At 42.1% G+C, this 20,384-nt stretch overlaps 1 protein-coding gene across 1 annotated transcript in view; it reads right to left on the reverse strand.

Moving 5' to 3' along the window:
* sh3rf1 (SH3 domain containing ring finger 1) overlaps window positions 1-20,384 on the reverse strand; it is a 43,169-nt gene that overhangs the window by 5,111 nt on the left and 17,674 nt on the right. Inside the window, exons 3-10 of the mRNA XM_030049132.1 lie at window positions 13,026-13,301; window positions 12,417-12,512; window positions 8,521-8,826; window positions 5,317-5,427; window positions 3,685-3,812; window positions 2,733-2,903; window positions 732-1,015; window positions 326-645 (exon numbers count right to left, since the gene is read on the reverse strand). Coding sequence (XP_029904992.1) covers window positions 326-645; window positions 732-1,015; window positions 2,733-2,903; window positions 3,685-3,812; window positions 5,317-5,427; window positions 8,521-8,826; window positions 12,417-12,512; window positions 13,026-13,301 — 1,692 coding nt within the window. The remainder of the gene's footprint in view (window positions 1-325; window positions 646-731; window positions 1,016-2,732; window positions 2,904-3,684; window positions 3,813-5,316; window positions 5,428-8,520; window positions 8,827-12,416; window positions 12,513-13,025; window positions 13,302-20,384) is intronic.

Genomic DNA, 20,384 nt, shown 5'->3' on the forward strand with positions numbered 1-20,384 from the left:
AAAAAAGTATGCAAACAGATAGCCTGTTGTAGCAGTAGGGCCAATTACTAGCCATGCCCTATGGAATGGAGAGGTTTAGAAATGGATGACCTCAATCAGACCATAAGAGCCTTGACAATCGTATGCCCAATCCATGGCCCAGTGGAAAGAAAAAGACAAAAACTGACCCTGATTAGACTACAAGGATGTTGAGGTAAACTTTGATCCTGCCTTGGGAGGTGTTTCACTACTGGCTGACACACGGCTGACATTAAGCACAATTACCTTTGTACTTAATGTGATTAAAAACAAACCATTTGACAGCCCTATATTAGATGTTACCAACCTTGACATCTTTGTCCAGTCGGCAGGCAAGAGCCATGTTGGGAGAGGTGGTGTTGAGAGCAGAGTTGTTTCCAGGGCCAACGGGCACAGTGAGGACAGCTACGGGCCGCAGAGCTTCGCCCTCTAAGGAGGCAGCACTGACGTTGGGTGGGGTCAGGGAGGCAGCAGCGCAGCCCATGGCCACCCCGGCTCGGGCACATCCTTGAGCGGGGCTGGAGGAGGGCTGAGGGCACACTGTGAGGTGAGGCAGGTAAGCCACAGGTGCTGTAGACTGGATGGGCGTCACTGCTGCTGTGGGCCGATCTTGACTGTGGCAGGCAGCTAAAAGAGCGGGATAAAAACTCTTAGACCATGAAGATACAACACATGCTCCCTCCAGCAAACATTTTACCCGACAGTGAGCCTACCTGTCCTGACAGCGTTGCGAGCCTGGTTAACAGTCATCTGGGAGCTGACATGCATCAGGACTTTTGGCTGTTGACCTGTGGCTGTTTGAGCTGCGGTTACCACGGCAGCAGGCTGAGGGCTGGCAGGGGCAGGACCCGGGCACACAGTGAGGGGTTTGTTGAAGTCAGGCCCTGGAACGATGGCTCCAAGAGGAGTGGAAGAGGGGCTGACGATGGTCACTCCTCTGCCAGCCTGAGTGCACAGACTCATGGGCACTTTGGGCTGGGTGCTCCCTGACGCTGTCCTGAGGGGAGAGGACGTACGGTCGAGTTTAGAGCTCTAATCTGTGATGCAAGTTACAAGAACAAGCAAGAGTGTGTAATTTTCTTTAAACATTTCAGTCTTTTTTTTAAGTCTGTCACTGTTTCTTTTGCAAAGTGACGAAGATTGTAACAGCAAGGTTTATAATTAAGGCTAAAATCAACCATTATTCCCCAAGGTATCATGGGCTCAAGTTATTTACATACATTGGGATTATATATATTTAGTAAAAATAATTTGGAGAATCAAAACAAAAACTGTGTTACCATAGTACAAGCTCTGATTGCTACTTTTAGTCAAACATGAAAGAAAAAATATTTGAAAAATTTGTTGCATAAATTTAGTTATGCAATGAAGGATACAAATAAGTGAAATCAAGGAAAAAATAATGAATTCCCTGGTTACTACAAGGCCTTGCTTAACCACCAACAGCGTGGCAAGCTGTGCTTTATGGGAATTTCTTGCACAGTTGGAATGTGTCTTTGGTCAGCTTGCTTGGCTGAAACTACCTCTATAAAATAAACAAAAAACACATGCCAGTGTTAGTGGTGTTTTACTAATGAATATATGAGCTAATACTTTGTACAACAGAGAATTTGTCCCTTCTCTGCAGCGACTCCCAAACAGCAACACTCTTGTTCACAAAAGAAAGAATTATTCTTAAGAAACAAGCTTTACATAGTTCAACATGCTCATTTTTTAAAAGCTTCAGTAAACATTTCTGTTATACTGATTAGGTTATCAGCAACAGGAGCGGCGCACCACCTGACCTCCAGCTGATTTTCTATGATACAACAATGAAGACATGCAATATCAAAACACTAAATACTTCTCAAAGTTAAGAAAACATAACACAGAAAGAGAAATGAGAGAAAAGAAAAAAAAGACAAAAACAATTAACATCAGCATTAGCATTACTATTATTATAATTTTCACACTACCTCAAATGAGCATTTATGGAATTAAAATATTATAAATTTCCCATAATAAGCATAATGCTCAGAGTCAACACAAAGGAGGACACACCCTGTTGGGTGGATAGATCAATTTTCAAATCCCACCAAGTGAAACATGGAGTCTGGGGAGTTGCTGCTCTTCCTTTCTGTGTGGGATTTCTTTTGATTCCACATTTTTTGGCAAGCACCCCTGTCCTGAAATAAAGCAGTTTGGTGCGTTGTCACGTCTCACAACAGTTACTCTGAATTAGGTCTGGGTGATATGGACAATATGAAATATCACAATGTTTTTGACTAAATACCTCAATATCTATATTATGCTGATATTGTAGAGATGATTATTGGTGCTTTAGCAAAATATCTCTATTTTTGATGAAGCAAAATGAATATGATGACCAAGCAGGAATAGGCAAATAATAGAGGAGCTTGAACAGTCTAGCAAGTTGAGAAAATTCCATCGCTTTGCTGAAATGCAGCATTTAAACCCAGGAAAAGAACTACTACAATATCCCAAACACTAGACATTATCTAATATTACATCACAATATAGATGATAATATCGATCTATTGCCCAGTCCTACACTGAATTAAGTGTCTGAAAACACTTCATAGAAAACATTAAAATGTGAAAGTGATGCAAAAGGAGTGACATAAGGTTATGTGCATATCAAAGAGAAATGTGTGCACAGCCAGGTGTGTGCATGCATGCATGAGCGCAGGCTGATGTGCACGTTGGTGGCTGACCTGCTGACGGGACTCATGTAGTTCCCAGGGAAGACTCCTATCTTGCCGGTGTGCATGGAGGTGCCCTTGAACCAGCCATCCTGACAGCGTTCCAGCACCAGAAACATCTCTCCCTTCCTTAGCTCCAGCTCATCCTCTTTTCGGGGAGTGTAGGGAAACATGGCCACATAGCTGGACACAGAACAAACAGTAAACATGGGGACGGAGAAGATAAAGCAGAACAGTTTCCCACACCACAACAAAACACCCACAGCGCTCGCATGTTTGATTTTCTCCCTAGTGGAAATATAAGCAGATTCACATTCTGTACATCATGTCATTTGTTCTTGATTTATCCTGCTGTGACTCGCAGTGCAGCTGTCATCATCTCCTCTGAGACCTTCCAGCAAAAAGTGCACCCTCTGACCCAGAGAGAAGCAGCACTTGCTGTGTCCTCAATATGTGGGTCATCTCTCCACAGTAGTGCAAGAGCAGGAATGGCAGGCAACACGAAACAAGCCTAAGACAGAATGTTTTCGGGCCCCACAGTCTGATTTTATTGTTGTCAAGGGAAGGGAATATAAATGCCTCAGTCTGACATGCATGCACAGCCAAACAGATGACCGAGAGGGAGAACAGGCATGAGTGGATCTAATTCTCATCAGGTGTGTGGAGTGTCTAGGAGGAGTAATGAGGGGAAGGGTGAGGGGTCAGAAGTCAGGGGTGACACAGAGGGTCTCCAATGGGGCCCAGGAGACTGTCGCCCACAGGTGTTGACCTCTTCACCTGCGCACAAGTTCACACTCTGCAGCCTTACTCTGATAACCGGGGGAGGGGGTCGCTTAGAGGCGAGGAGTTCCCTTCTGCAGTGAGCGAGTGCATGCTGCTGGTGTGTGAATTGCTTCTGATTTCCGTTTCACTGCACATCGAAGAAGACCGCATATTTGTGTGTGGGACTGTTTTTATAACTCACACTGTGGGTCTTTGTCTGCCACTTTGGTCGCTTATGCTGGGGGAGGGTCTCTGTCCTGCAGCCAATGAAGATGCTGCTCCAACAACAGAGGATTGTGGGGGAGGAGGAGGGGGAGGCGGGAGAGCATCCTGTAGGGCAAAAACAAAAGTACACATCACATTAGAGGTACAGCTGTACATGATCCAACCTTAAATTACAATTACACAACAATTAATCCTTTACTTCCTGTCAGGAGATACTAGCGGGACAAAAAAGGGTAACATGAGCTACAAAAAACTCTCAGTCCATGTTACGTAAGCAGAGAAACCGGTCTGTTTATGAGCAAGAAAGGGAGAAAGAGACCGAGAGATCATCTGTCATCTGGCTTATTCCATTCCGCTTGCTGACACAAAGAGTGTGGCTTGGCAGAAACTTTGGTCTTGTCCCCGACTTCCCCCTTCAACTGGGAATCTCCTTCTATTCTGCCTGTTTGTTTGTTGCTAGGAGACTGCATAGCAGGATGTTAAATCCATTGCAGTATTTAATTGGTACCATATGAAATGAAAAACATGTCTGTAGACACTCTAAAGAACAAACCGACCAGGAACAGATTCTTCTAGACACACCACTTTCCCCTTTTTTACTTCACGAGAGTCAAAAGAAGTCAAACACTGCAAAGAGGTAAATAAGCCACTATAGGAATGCCATGATTACAGGACTAATTTTAAGTCATCAATCTGTTGTCACGATGAGCCAGACAAAAACAGTACTGCTATACAATTACACACATTTGCTGTCGTGCGTAAAGGCTGTCTTTCTTTCCCAACAGACCAAAAACCCGAATGACTCGACAGTGCGATGTATTAAGACAACTGCTACACCTTGGAACAGGACAAGTCTAGCACAGCTCAACACTGCCAACACGGAGTAGCACAGAAAGAGCTGCCATAAAACAGTGGGGGAGGAGAGGGGCATTCGGACGGCCTTGTGGTGTGTGTGTGTGTATGCGTGTTTATGTGTATGCGTGAGTGTCAATGTGTGTTTGAGTTCACTGCTGACGCTTGAGCTGAGATAATTAGGCTGCCTGCAGGCTAGAGAAATCATCTGTACAAAAACATCATGTAGGGTTCCCAAGCGAAGCGGAGAGCTCAACCTTTTGTGTACACATTCCTGTTCATTCAGAAGCTCCACATACCAGCGCACACGCATGTGCACACGCACAGACAGGTGGGAAGTAAGCCCGCTGTTTTATACAGGTTAAAAAAATGCCTTGAAAGTTACTGTTTTACCTTTTTTTTTTTCATTAATAACATGTCAGAAAGTGATGCATAGTTCTATTTAGGTGGCTTAGTTTCTCTAAAAATGTATTGCCAGCATTTATCATTCCAATCAAATTTGCTTGCAGTGAGACATTCAGTGAAATGATTTGAAATGAAATTAAAACACTGCTAACAATTAACACATAAACACATGCACATAAAACCATGCATAATGTGACCACTGCCTTAAGGAAAATTCAACAGCAAAAAAAGATGGTGTGAGATGTTCTATGTGAAGTGACATACTAGATAAACTTTTGTTATTATCATAATATTACGTGCTTTGGCCTGTATTCTGCAGATATGTTTAAGATCTATAGAGGATTCCGCCTACCACAGGGATGGTTGTGTAGCTCGTCTCTGAAGGAAATGTGAAGACCGTTGCCGTAGTAACAGGACTGCTTGGGGGTGGGGTCACAATTAGTCCAGTTGTGCAAATGTGTACCTGTCAACCAAAGAGAATTGTCAACAGCCAATAATCACTAACTCGCACTGGACATGCTTTACTTGAACATCAAGAATACAAAATGTAACACCACATGATCAATATTCAGCCTTATTCCAATCCAACAGACTTTTCAAGAAAGAGGAAATCAAGTACATGTGCCCTAGAATGCCTGTGCTAATCTGTCTCTCATCGTCTCACGTGGGAAATGAGACGGCCTATTTTAGAGTGCAACCAACCACACTTAAAAAAATACTCTCCCACTCATTGTGTGGAAATTGCCCTTTCAAAACAGTGATGCACACATGCTGCCCTCTGTTCTGGTGACTAAGCTGTGACTAGGATGGTGTTCAGCTGATCTTATTGGCAGATTGAAATCAAGTGACCACCCAACAGGAAATGTCAGTGGGCAAGTGAAGAAAGGTGGCTTCCCCCAACAGGAGAAAGAGAAGCCAATGGTCCACGTGTTGCCTGAGTCATGGTGGTGTCCTGGTAACAAGGCCATACTGTTGGACACACAATATCTCCCTGTACTCTGTGGTCTGACTCCATGGATGACTGCCCCAGACAGAGCTGCCTCTCAAGGTAAATCATTACAGAGGCAGGTCAGCCTTTCAATCTACACTGTTTCCATATCCATGGTGCACTGGATGTGCCAAGGGAAAGCAAAACTCAATAATTTGTGCTATAACACACTGTCAGTGCACAGTCGACCTGGAACACATGTGGAGGCAGACCATATTGTGGAGGCATACCATAATCAATCAAGAGGGAACCACATTTTAATTTCCTTATACAATCTGTTGTATAATGACCATTAAACTTCCTTGTATCCTTGTATCCTTGTATTATTCAAAATATGTGTGGCTCTAATCAATCTTGTAACACTATATGGAAGACCTAACATGTTTCACAAGAATACATGTGGAAAGTCATCAACAGCAACCCTCATTCTTCCTTAACAATTCTTTCCCCCCCCCCCTTGCCTCGTACCACAGCAGACAGGGGGCGTGCTCATTTCCTCAGCCCCTTTAGGCAACAACTCCTTACCTTTGTTGTTCTTCTGTGTGTGTTGAAGGGAGAAAAGATGAGTAGAGGCATGGAGGGGAGAGAGAGGACAGGGGCTGTGCAGTGCACACAGTGCCTGGAGAGTCTCTCTTTTGTGTTTTTATTAAACACAGTGATCTGTAAATCAAACAGATTGCTGGCCCTAAATCTTGTCACCAGGGAGGATCACCTTACAGGCATGAATGGAAGTTTTATAATGCTGACAGTATCCTGTTAATACTAAGTGGAGAAAGGCCAAGTTTGGAGTCTTTAGAGACATGATTACACCTTCCCCGTGGATTGAGGTTTTTAATGAAAGCTTAATGAAATTTACATGAAAGGGTGTGGGTTAGAAAAAGAAGACAAAACAAAAAACTCAGTGAGGACACTGAAGGGCAAAATACCTTTCAAAGAAAGCCAAAAAAAGAATATAAAAATAAAATTACAGGCCAGACACAAAAATATACATCTCTAACTATAAGGTTCCAGAGACTGGAAGTGAGACAGTAACACAAGTAACAGGATATGTCAACTACTTCTGCATATTGTCCACTGGCACTTCAAAACTAGTTTTGTCTCATCTGGAAAACAGAGAAAACTGCTCGCTACGGTGCACATGCCAACAACTTCTCAAAATAATGACGGATGAAAAAGCATGATTAAAGTTGAAGCTCATTCAAAACAAACATTTGGGAACACTTGATAAAATTCAATTATAAATGATGTATTGATCACTTTTTAATATTAATCATCATTTAATGGTTAACAGCTGACTGATGATTACGTAAGTGCCTCAACTGTTTACTAGCAGTGTAGTTACAACTTTATAAGGGCTCGAATAATGTTAGTTTTTGTTTTACAGCGCACTTATTGAAAAAATAATAATTATAATTTCTTTACTTATTAATTAACATGGAATAATTTCAATTTATTTAACAGTGTACATCATTTCCTCTTTATTAGTAACAAGAAAAAGTAGTAAAATAATCATCAATTAGTTATTACTTAATGTCCAATAATAATTACTCGTATTACTAGTATTATGTGAAGGTTATTTCACCTTTCACTGGTGGGTTATAAAGTGTCCCCAAATATTTTATGTTTACCTGATATGTGAGTGTGGGCACACACAAACACACACACTACTTTTATCAGTTTCACAGAAAATAAAATAATCCTCTAAGCTGTTCTCTCCGCATCGCTCAAAGTCTGTCACAGAGCGCCTGAGACTGTGACAAATCGGCAGGACAGTTCATCTGTCCTGTCTATCTGCATGTCACTCATTCTGACTGTCTAACTCAAAGTCAAAGTCAGTCTCCAGCGCCTGGCAACCACACAGCAGCTGTGAGTGGCTGCCATTCCAGGGTTGCTGTGGCAACCTTGGGGGCTAAGCTGAAGTCTTTTTTGCGGGCGAGTGGAGTCACGCATACATGATTTCAAACGCTTGGATGGAGCAATGGCCTGTTCGGTATGATGGGGGAGAGGGAAGTCAAAGTAATTGCTGACAGAAGGCGAGTGGAATCTTTGAAAGGAAACAAACATCTTGTGAAAACAAAAGTGCTGAATCTAGACATTGTTTTCCAGTCGCATGATTGTCTACTGTGTTTGATTTTTCTTTTGTGTGGCTGTTTTCGTGCTAAGACACCATTGAACAGGAGGCTGACAAGTCGTCTGGATAAGAGAGCGACATCTCATCCAATACACTGAGGTAAATGAATCCTGCAGCGCATACGAAATGGAATTTACTTGCATTCACAGTTTACAACAAACAGACACTGATGGTAATAGTGTAGACATTAACACTTTCTCCGGTTCTGTGATTAAGGGAGCATATTCTTCTAGGTAGCGGAATGGACTGTGAAGAAAATCATGAAAAAAGGCAAAATAAGGGTTATGGTTCTGGCTTAATGGAGTCTATTCATCAAACTGTGCATTTCCACAAAATGAGCTTTTCTGCTTTTAGTCAGCTCACCGTGGACATAATCTAGGGCTGGGGACCTGCAATGCAGCAGGAGCTCTCCCTCTCTTACGCATAGAGCATCTCACCTGTGAAGGTGCGCTGCAAGAGAGCCCCCCAGTGATCTCCCCAATGCGGGCAGCAGCTGTGGGGTTGCTGGAGCTGATGAGGACCGGCCCGCTAATCTCCATGGAGTGGCGCTGAGGGGGAGGGGCGAGTGAGGGTTTGTGGGACATAGTTAGAGAGGTGAAGGAATGGCGCTTCTTGCTGTTCTTCTTCTCCCCCGCCCGCTGGGCACCATTGCTCTGGGGCCCCGAGGAGGCCCCCTCACCGGAGTCCCCACTGGAGTCCGACGGCTTGTCCAACTCTATAAGCTGACGAGCTGCCGAATTGAACTAGAAGAGGAAAGGATGAGGGGCAGAAAGTAGGGGGAGAACGGAGAGAGAGAGAGAGAGAGAGAGAGAGAGAGAGAGAGAGAAAGAGAGAGAGAGAGAGAGACAGTAGGAAGGTGGAATAACAGATAAGTGGGAGGGAGAGGTGATGGTGGCATTGTTAAAATGATAATGGAAACTGTCACTCTCCATAATGAAGCTAAATATGTTGGAGCAAGCTCTGTCTCTATCTGGTCAGTAGACATGACGAGCGAAGTAATGTATCAGGGTGTTTCAGTTGACCTCGGGCTTTGAGGGAGAGGATGGTTTTCAGACAGCTGTGAAACTACAGGTTTTCTGACCCTTTCATGAAAGGCAAAAATCAAAGGAGGAGCACTAAACGGTTTTGGTTAATCACAGAGTGCTCTCGCTTGCTGTCACTCATTGCCCCATGTAGCTCTCCCACTACTTAAGACTTAAAAGCTAAGCATTTCTCACCTATCTTTCAGGAAATCTGTGCTCGCAGATCTTCTGCTTTCAGCCCTGCACACATGAAGCCTCGGAATCGCACAAAGATAAAGAAAAACGCTAGCACAGGCCAATCATTTTCACGCCACTCTGAATCTGTTCAGTTTGGTTACACCAACTACGTCCGATGAGAAGCTGCAGCTTGCTCTGGTCTTTTGCTTGTGGAAAGTTTGTTTAGGTGGTATATGACCTGCTACATGCCTTATATTCAATCCAACTCAGTTTTAATCCCACTCAGTATCTTAATTTGATATCGTTCAAACAACATAACAACATAATTTATTTCTAAATTTCCTGGCAAACCACAATCATGGCTTTCCACTTTCATGAATGTACCAAACTTTGGCATACCCCAGGCTGGGCCCATTGCCACTCTCCATTATATACATGCAACCTCTAGTCAAAATTATCTGTAGGCTTGATGTCAACTGTGATGACCAAATCTACACACCAATTAAACCAATGTCATTTAACTTAACACAATAAATGAGAAGAAAAATAAAATTGTTTCGCCTAAAACATAATGTTGTCATATCGCAAATGTCACTTCAAATCTTAGGGCTCACATAATAAAGTTCAAGCTCATGTTCAAGTTTATTTAAAGCCCAATACTAAGAATATATTAATCAATTTATTTACAGTCTCAAAGGGGTTTACATGCCTACAAGTTTTCAACAAGCAGGACAACACCCCCTGACTTAATACTCATGAAGGGCACCCCGAAAATGACCTTGTATGTCACAGTTACATATCCTACCATTAAAATCGACCCAGCTCTCTCATTTGACTCACAGATACATGACAAATATCATTTTTTGCAAAACTGCAAAAAACTGTCCTTTGCTAAATATAGCTGATGCTGAAGGACTACTGTCGTTTTCTGGTCTAGCAAACTATAGCATTAAAAACCTTAAAACTGTACAAAATGCTGCTGTCTGAATATCAACAAGAACTAGAAAAGTTGACCACATTATTATATCCATTCTGACCTCCTTGAACCGTCCCCTAATTCTAGCCTGATCTGACTTTAAGGTGCTTCATGGGCATAAAAAACTATATTTATCTGACCGGGGGAAAAAAAATCTAATAAAAAATTTAAAAAAAAAAAAAAAAAAAAAAAAAAAAACAGCAGGCAGGAGTGTTTTCCTATCAATGCCCTTATCTCTGGATCCAAGTCCCTCTTGCAATTAGGTAACCTAATTCTGTACAAACCTTGAAATCCAACCCAAAACCTAATTATTCTCTCTGTCATACGACCAAACATAGTACCATCTAGCTTGGGACTGAGAGTCTCTTTTACAACTGTAGCTAAGACAGTTTTAACATAAAAATATGCCTCGGGGATTGCAGAGTAGGGCTGCCTCCTGGTTGCTGTGTGTCTAGACTCATACTCACTCTGCTGTCTGTTTGAGAGTTTATGTGGCTGAATTTGTCTGCACAGAGGGTGTGGGTGTGCTTAGCCTGGCTGAGAGTGTGTGTCCTGTCTTTCCTCTTTCTCAAACACCAGTGCAATGTTTCTACCTGGCATCTAGACATGCAAGAGTGCAGGACTGGGTGATATGAACAAAAATCAGTCATTGATATAAAGTTGATACATTGTTCAGCCTTATCCGGGATATGCCTCTGCCTCTGCCGACATTAGTGCGGCCCTAGTCCCCTCTCCAACACAGAGTGGATGTGGGTGCTGCCCTAGTTTCTATGTCATTAGCACTGGCCAGGGTCCCATCTTTGATGCAGTTTAGTGACCTGGCAGATGACATGGGTGCTGCTCTTGTTTCTGTGGATATCTGCGACAACTGTGGCCTTACTATTCTGTCACAACATGTTTTTCTAGTCTTATCTGTTTATTATGTCACTGAGTAACTAAAGAGTGGTGCTGGGTAGGCTAGGTTTTATATGAAAGGAAGCTAGCTTGCTGACAGAGCTCAGTATTGTGAGTCTTTGTCTGGTGCATCTTGTACTTTTTTGCCTCCTTGTATGTATTTCATCTTTCTCTTCTGCGATTGATTGCTGAGTCAGAGATCCAGGCAGGCTCATTCTCTGCAATGTCGTTTGAGACATGCTTGTGATGAAAGGCTATAAAAATAAATCAACTTATACAGCACAAATAAATGAACCTGACGTCCAACTTGCTGAACCAGGTTTATCACCGACACATCAGCAAACTAAATCAGACAAAAGAATTAAAAACAAACACAATCAGATCCGGATACTCAACCTCATTTAATTACAAGTCAAATGTCACACCAATAATAGATTCCATAAATAGCTGAAAAGGCAATACAAAAGACTGTCTCAATGACAAAACTTTAAGCTAGACAATGAATTGTTTACTGTTGCACAAGAATAGTTTTACACTGCTATGTGCATGCATATGTGATGATGTGTTTGTTTATGAAACCTGAACACAGATGTATACTGTTTTTTCAGGGGACAGCAAAATATTCTTTTCTACTCCGCTACAGTGGCTCCCGGCTGTGAAAACGTGGCCAATTTAAAGCCTGGGAAAAATTCTGAATTCAGCTCCTGCAAAACACTCAGCCTCGGGCTATTACATGTGAATATGTTATTGTCATCAGGATAGAATACAGAAAAAATGTCTTGGCTGCATAAAATGCTCTTCTTCAGACCTGACCTCTTCAAACCCTACACACACTCCTGTGATGCTACCAGTAACTACTTAATTGAAGAATGAAGCATTTAAATGCTTTTCTGAGATTCTGTCAGTGGACCAAACAGGCTTTCCAACAATGCTAAGACACCGTTACTGTCAGCTCTTTACAAAAAACAGACAGGAATGATCTTTAAAGGACACAAATTTACTTCTTCATGCTTGGATTAATGATAATGCTCTTAAGTAAGACCTGTAGTGCTAAGAGAGGACAATACTTCAACCTCAAAGACGCGTTGTGATTCACTGAAATATATAAGCGTCTCAAAAAGTTGGACAGAACCATCCCTCAAATTCAGCAATTTACCATGAAAGTTGAGAAACCTGGAGAAAATTCTCCTGCTCTTCATGAGGCACATGCTTTACTAGGGATGAGGAACGTTTTGACATCAGAGAATCAAGATAGTATGCTTACCTCAACATAAGATATTGGAAATATTCCAATTTTATCTCCCAACATTCCCTCTGCCCAGTTTTCATCCACTCTGCGGATCACAGTAAGGATATCATCCTGAAATCCAACACAGAGAAATGCTTTGTTATCATCATTAAGGATGCTGCTAACTGTAAGAACTAAACAGAAGTAATGAGGTAGGGAGTTGGGACAATGTTTTATTAAAGCCAGTGTGCCTCAGAGTAAATCGCTGAGGCCTAAAGCATGATATTCTGTTTAGAAACCAGCTTCGTAAGCTCCTTTTTTGCTCACGTGGCATAAAAATGCAAATGACGTAATGCAAATACATCAAAGTATGACCCTCAGAGATGGATAGATGTAACCACTCAATTACTATAGTTCTCCAAGTCTGAGCTGTACATAGCTCATTACAGCAGCTGATTGGGACGGTTGGGTCAAAAATTAAACCATGTCTCTGGGCCCTCAGTTAACAACCCTTACATTCTAGCACACTCATAACTTGAGAAAATGAATGCTTGGAAGAGAGAGTGTCACTGTAATTAAAGCCTTTTTTAGCTCCGGTGACCACGTGGCAGAGCTCTGGGTGTGCAGTGCTGCTGTCTCTCTCACCTTGGAGAAGGGTAGACAGTCCTTGTCTGCCTCCTTGTCTTTGAGCTCAAAGTCATAGAGAGCTTTGCACTGAGGAGGCGGCTGTGGCAGCGGCTTGATGATCTGCACAAAGTTGGTGGGGAAAAAACCATGGACTCCACCCATCTCCCCATGGTACCAGTTCTCATCCACTTGGCGACGCAGGATGATGATGTCACCCTTGCTGAATTTGAGGTCTCCTGGTTCTTTACCGTCATAGTTGTAAAGGGCCTTGGCACAGGGAAGCTGCGGTACACCCTGAAGGTGTAAGAAAAAAAAAAACACAGGAAAAAAAGAAAGGCATACATAAGACTGAGTTCATAACTATAAAAAACAAAGAACACAGAACTGACTGTGGAAAGAAAATTGTTCAAGACAGAGGCACAGAGCCCATGTCATAGATCAGAACCGGATCCAATCAAGGCATAATTTGACTGATCCATATCGACTGCACTGATGAGCCCTAGAGGAAAAAGTGTATTGATCCCCATAGCATGTTCTCGACCACCACTGTCAAGCCAAACACAGATAGTTTCATGGAATATGTGTGTAGTATTTCCTCATGCAGTTATTTACTAAAGATTAAGGTTCTCTTTTGTTGATTGGTTTTGTTTTACTAATTCTACATGAATTTGAGAGATCCTTATAGTATCCAGTTGTTTCACTATTAAAAAAAAAAGATTGGGACTTGTATCAATAGATACTCAAAATGATATGACTTGGACTGGTATATGATACATTGCAAAATGCACACCAATACAGAAGGTGCCGGCTAGGTAATGTCGCCATACAAAAACACTGAAAATCTTTTTCAAGATTGACAAAGACTTGGAAACATTGGTTCATTAAGTGATCAAATTTGTGTGTGACTTTTTTTTTCTGCTGGACCAAACACAAAAAAGTTGACCAAAACATCCCACAGCAACAGTAACAGGGTAGATAAGTTAATCATTCTGCCAGTGAGTATTTCTCAGAAACAGTGACTGTCCTCTCAGTCCTAAATAAACCAGAAACCAGGTACTACAAGAATGGAACAAGTATTCTTTTCATGTGAGTTAACAAGACACTAACAAACCAAAAAGATACGCAAATCGGTAAGTGTATGCCTGAAAGAGACAGTGAATTGTCTTGTTTGTGCCCTGAGAGTGAAAAGGTCTATGTTGTGGTTTCACAGTGATGAGCTTGGCTTGCTCTGACTAGTTGACTAATGCCTTTTAAAGGTCCAGGGCCCTGTCCTTTATCTCCCAGAGGAAGGTTTTGTGTCTCAGCCTGCTAGCCTGGAGCCTTGAAAGGCCCATTCAGGGGGTGACAATCCAGGGAAAGAGGGACAGGGAGTATGGGGTGGGGTGGGTGGACTGGGGGGAGTAGCAGGATAGAGAAGCGTCAATGCACTCCATTCAGGGTGGGTGTCCATGTGGAGGGCTTCAGTCCAAACCCCCCCTCATTTCTCTCACTTCTGTTAGACATCCTTCGCAGTGATCAGAATGGCAATCACTATCAACTGTCTGGAGCTCAACACTAGAACTGAAAACTGGAGACGAAACAAGGATGGAGATACTGATAAGAGCAAAGTGAGGCTGGAGCTCAGGAGGACATTGTCAGAGAGGGAGAGCAGGCCGGGGAGAGAGGGGTTAAAGTGGAGTTTAGAGCAGGCTCTGCAGTCTTGTTAAAGGCTAATGAAGCGTTTAAAGGCTCAGAGGAGAATAAAAGTACAGAATGAGCTGTGATGGTGAGCCAGGGTGACATTACCCCGCTGCAGAGAATCACACAGCCTGGAGCACAGAGCCAATCGGTCTTTGGCTCTGCTGGTCCAGCCTGTGGGGAGAGAGAACTGGGAGGAGGGGTACTGCAGCCCCCCAGCACCCTGCACTAGAACTGGGCCTCCTTTCAGGGGAAAACGGGCCTTTGAGCCCACCCAGGCCAGGAATGGAGTTTTGTGATGGAAATGCAAATTAAAGTGGAAGCTCTGCCATTTTTGTTTCAAATGACAGAACAGGTTCAAGCTGCACAAACCCAAAGGGATCTAATTACATGGTAAATATGAAATGCTTGCCCTGTTGGAAACGTACAGTTTGTTATTGCTTGTTTGTACATAATAGTAGGACAATCTGTTCTTTCTGTGAGCTAGGTTGAAAAGGTGAGGAGGAAAGCTAAGATTTCCCAACTGGTTTCTTCTGAATCCTCTTCCACAATGAAATAAATAATGAGATTTACATGTAGGGCAGGCCGATATGCACAAAAATAACATGATACTTTTGACCATATACCTCAATAATCGATATTGTGATGATATTGTGGGGACAGCTACTAGTGCATTTATAAGATATTTAGATAAGAGATTTTTTGATAAACAATCATAAGTAATTTGGATATTATAACCAAGAATGGCTAGAACAGTCAACTAAGTTAAGAAAACTGCATCTCTTTACTGTGATCCAGCCTTTATGTCAGGAAAAGGCAATATCACAATATATCTAAAATCCCAGACAATATCTAGTCTAAAATGGTGATATCAATATAATATCAATATTATTTCCCAGTCCTATTTACATGAAGGAGTAAAAAAAAATAATAATAATCTTTGCTCTTCAAACTGAAGCACAGACTGTGCAAACTGAGCATACCTAGGTTTTTTTAGGCAGCCAGACTTAATATTTTGTACACAGTTTATGTCAAATGCCATCTGGCTGATAAAAACCTACACTCAAGATAGTGTCCACAAACACTGCTGCGGTCAACAATACAGTACACACTCACTCCAGACAGGGTAGTATGTTTTGCCACTACGCTCTGGCTTACTACTTTATTGCTTCTTGATATCCCTATCCTGGCCTCACAAAAGAGGGGTTGTCAGCAGATTTACATTTCCATGTTTCACTCGGCTTAGCATAGTGAGAGAGAGAGAGTGTGAGAGAGAGAGAAAGTGAGAGAGCAGGAGAGAGAGAGAGAGAGAGAGAGAGAGAGAGGAAAAAAGAGAGTGAGAAAGAGGGAAAAAGAGCAACTGTAGGGCTATGTGAATGGAGGAGGTGGTGTGGGTGTGCAAGAATGAGAGTAGAGCTGGGGGTAGGTGGCGGGTGCGGGGGTTAATATCCGGTTTGCAGCTATGGAAACTGTTCTGTGTGCCTGCAGTGGACCTGCATAAAGGAACACCATCCAGGCTCCAGACATGCATCTGGACTTCCAAAAAAGAGAGGCGCTGTGCTTCTAACAGCACTGTACAGAAAAGAGAAGAAGACCCAGTTCTAGACAAATGCTTCAAGTCTCTTTTCAGGCACACACACACACACACACACACACACACACACACACAGAGCTCATCTTTGCCGTTATGGCTTTTACCCGTTCCCAGGAATGAGGAAAGATTGTATTAAGGCAGTGGGTTTCAAAGTGGATGGGGTCCTTGAGGGATTTCCAGGACTCCTCAGCAAAATGAGTATTAGTTCAATTTCACTGCAATTTAATTCACTAGAAATTGTTATAATGCAGACATTGAGCAAACATTTTAACGTGTTCTTCAATCTTATTTTATCTCATCAAGATTTGTTAGTGTTCATGTATTCACCAGAAATCAACAGAAAATTATCACAAAATAAAACAAGAACAAAAGAAAATCAGGGAAAAAAAGAATTAAAAAATACATTACTAAATTTAATGACAGGAAAACTATATTTATATTCATTAAATCATATATCTAAAGGTCAGTTCCGCAACGCTGGATCAATGTTAGATTTGAGTTTTAATGCTTGTGAATCATTAACATAAACCAAAATATATCTTGATATAAGGGTCCCCATGTTGCAACATCACTTCAAATGGGTGCCCGCAGCTTATTGAAAGTCAGTCTGGGGGTCTAGAACATGAATGAATGAATCTCTGCATGAATCTCACAGCCACAGATACAGTGCTGTCCAGACCTTAGTTTGGGTTCCAGCATCAAAAAGTAATGAGAAGAGAAATCTCTATCAGATATGGCCTTTATTTCCAGTCAGAGGAAGAGCAAGCATGTTCTTTTTTACCGTCCTCCACCTCTCCAATCGTCCTGTCCATCTGCAGTTTAAGTTTATGGAGGTAATTATATGGCAGCATAAGCCACCGTCGGGTTGCTGTATCAGACGGTTGCTCCCGTAATGAGTCTGCAGGCATTATCTAATACCTTCCAGCTTCTTAAAAGATTTTAAGTAGATGATTAGACACATCAACAGCAGCCACTTACAGCATGAGTTAACTTTAAGTACTCAATAACGACACAAAATGGAACCAAAGTTGGTGAAACTGAGGAAATGTCAACACAAGCAAGCACTACTGACTCATTATGCAAATACAAGAAAATCACTAAACAGTGACATAAATAATTGTGCAATTATCAAATAAATGCAAAGAATTCCTGGTTTCATGTTAGATTTATGTGCGTGATTTTTTATGGGCTCTGTGATGGTTTTAAGAGCTGAGATTAAGAGGCTGAGTGTGTTTATTATGTATACAGAGAAGACATTCTCAGCAAGTTAACCGTAACATGCTGAAGAATAATCTGTTATTGACTGTCCAATATATGGTCACAACAGTTGCAATTATTTGTTCTTTGACTTTTTAATCATAAATAACAAAACATGAGATTTTAAGGAGATTTCAAAACAAATATCCCCTGTATGCCATCTCTTCTCTCTCTCTACCATACTTGTCTAATTAAAAAAAAAACAAAAACACTAACAACTGTGAACCACCATAAATAAATGAATGGATGAATGGATGAACTGGGCATGCCTGTGTCTGTGTATGTATAACTTAACATCCATTTCACAATACCTTTCCACAAATCTGAATGATGTTTCTCTTTCTGATATCAGAAATGTTTTGGCCAAAGTTGAGCATTTTAGCCTGCTTCTGTACTTTACTGCCATTTTGTGCAGACTCCAGGCGTTTTTTCCCCAAAATTGTTGGTGATGGTGTCCTCAGCTAACATGGTGACATGAATGTTTTGGTCAGGAGACTGCATGCATATGTTGTCTACTGATATGCACTGAATTTAAGAATGTAAAATGTGCCATTGTACAGTATCAGTTAGATAAACAGAGAATGTGCTCCTTTCATACCCTTGTTGATATTGGTTTATCAATAGAGCTTTGTTTTTTACTGAAAAGGCTATACCAGGAAACTCAAGTAGAGTCAGTTTGCCTTTTTACAGACTGGAGAAAAATGATGTCACACACAAGCAAACCAACAGAGAGAGAGAGAGAGAGAAATCAAGCCCAATACAGGGCATCAGCTGGTATGTGCAATTACTCCTTTATTGCAGATAATGCAATTAGACCTGAGTGCTAAGGGGATTTGGCTGCAATAGTGTTCTCTTCCACAACACTGGATGATTACTGAATTTCACAAGTGTTCTGCTCAACAGCACAGCAAAATGTCAACAACCAGTGAGCAGACAGGCATAAAAAGACAATGCATGCGTGCACGTAGTGCCACAGAGGTAAGACTAGGTCAAATGGCAATAATTAAACTAACAACTTGCCTTTATGCAACAATGTTTGAGAGAGACATTTCATAAAGGAAGGATTAGGCTTAGCTCAGACAGACATCCAGAGACAAATGGAATCACAATAAATTATGAACCTGAAATGTGAATCGAATGCAGTGTGAAACAATGCTTTGCCATTACTTAAGTACAATTGCTTCTCATCACAGCTGTTCTGTGAAGACTACAGGTCAATTTTGCTGTGTCAGCTGTTCAAGCATTGTGTAACCACAGTAGACACAAACCCTTACCACCCTGCATCTCCAAGCCAGACAAGTCTCCGCTTCCATATGGAATCCTGCAGGAGCTCTGCGGGGGGTGGTGAACAAGCAGGGGGCATTACTGCCAAATAAAAGGGTGGGGGGACGTAATCTGTCTGGTCTGCCTTGTACTACCAAAACATCTCACACATTGTTCAAGTAGGAGGAGCATTAGCATCTACCAAATTGACCAAGGGGCCATAAAACATTCGCTGTTCATTACCAAGTTACTGTTTACAGAAGACCCGGCCGCCAACATTGCAGCGTGCAGCACAGGCAGTGACACATGGAAGTGAGGAATTCTGAGGGCAGGGGCCATCTTGTTTTCATTAGTGCTCCATTACTTCAAATTGGTTGCTAATGGCCTTGTTTATGACCAATGTGAGGCAGCCTTCCTTCACTGCCCCTCAAATCCTGAGGGCTTCTTGGTGTCACATACATGAACATGGCCACAGACAGGCAAAAAAAGAGAGATGATTACTAACCAGACAAAAGGATATCAGGCAAAGGCTTTGGCAAGCCAGGCCAGACAGAGACAGTTTCACAGGTCACTGACACAACTATCCAAGCAAACTAACTGGGAATGCAATCAGACACAAAAAGATGAAGAATGCAGGAATCAGACATCTCACATTATAAATAAATAGGAGCTGTAAAACCTGAAATAAATACACATCTCTGAAAACATCAAAGCAAATGTATCAACCCAAAGAGAGGAGATGATGAATAGACCGTGAAGATAACTTTCTCCCACTGGCATTCCAATGATGCTGTCACCTCAAGACCTTCAGATGAGCAACCCCGCTCTCACAGCAGAACCTCATGACACAGCTTGCTCATCTGGAGTTGTTGTCTGCTGCAAAGAAGTCTGAGACAAAAGAAAAACTTCCACTCTCTGGTTTCTATGGAAACTCTGCACAGGAGGGCTTTTTTGGCTATTTATGGGTCTCTTGACAGTGTAGTGAATCTTATGAAAGAGTCATTGAGAATGCAGTCAGCACCCTGTTCTGGTGGAGGAGGGCAGTGGAGGGGCTCAGGGCAATGGTGAAGTTAATGGACTATTACTTAAGAGGCAAAGGTAAAAATAAAGTGCACAAAGAGAAATACAGTGGTGCAGGAGGAAATATTTATCCACCTGACTGCATTTCTGAAGGAGGTAAAGAGGTGTGAATCCATTCAAGCTTTCTAAGAGTTGTCCTGTATGACAACTCACTCTGCTTGTTTGCTTCACTTACTATGAAGCAAAGCAGGGCCACAGGTTGGTGATGGTGACACAAACATACAGCTGTCTGGATCACATGTAACGGGAGTAGAACAGAAGCTTTCAAACTCTCCTTCTGTTCTCTGTTCTTCCTCATACTATCCTAAGTTGTTAAAGGCATCCCCCAGTAAGGCTTATAGTGAAATTATTATACAAAGCTGGATCATGCCTTCCCTTCCTGTGGTACAAGTAACCACATGTGTCACGAGTAACCCGCCATTGACTCCTCCAATTCACAATTTTACCACCCGTTCCTGATCTTAAGCTGCAGCCTGGGTGCTCAAACAGTAGAAATCTCCATCCAG

The sequence above is a fragment of the Myripristis murdjan genome, chromosome 4 (assembly GCF_902150065.1).
Source record: "Myripristis murdjan chromosome 4, fMyrMur1.1, whole genome shotgun sequence".
NCBI classification, from domain to species: Eukaryota; Metazoa; Chordata; class Actinopteri; order Holocentriformes; family Holocentridae; genus Myripristis; species Myripristis murdjan.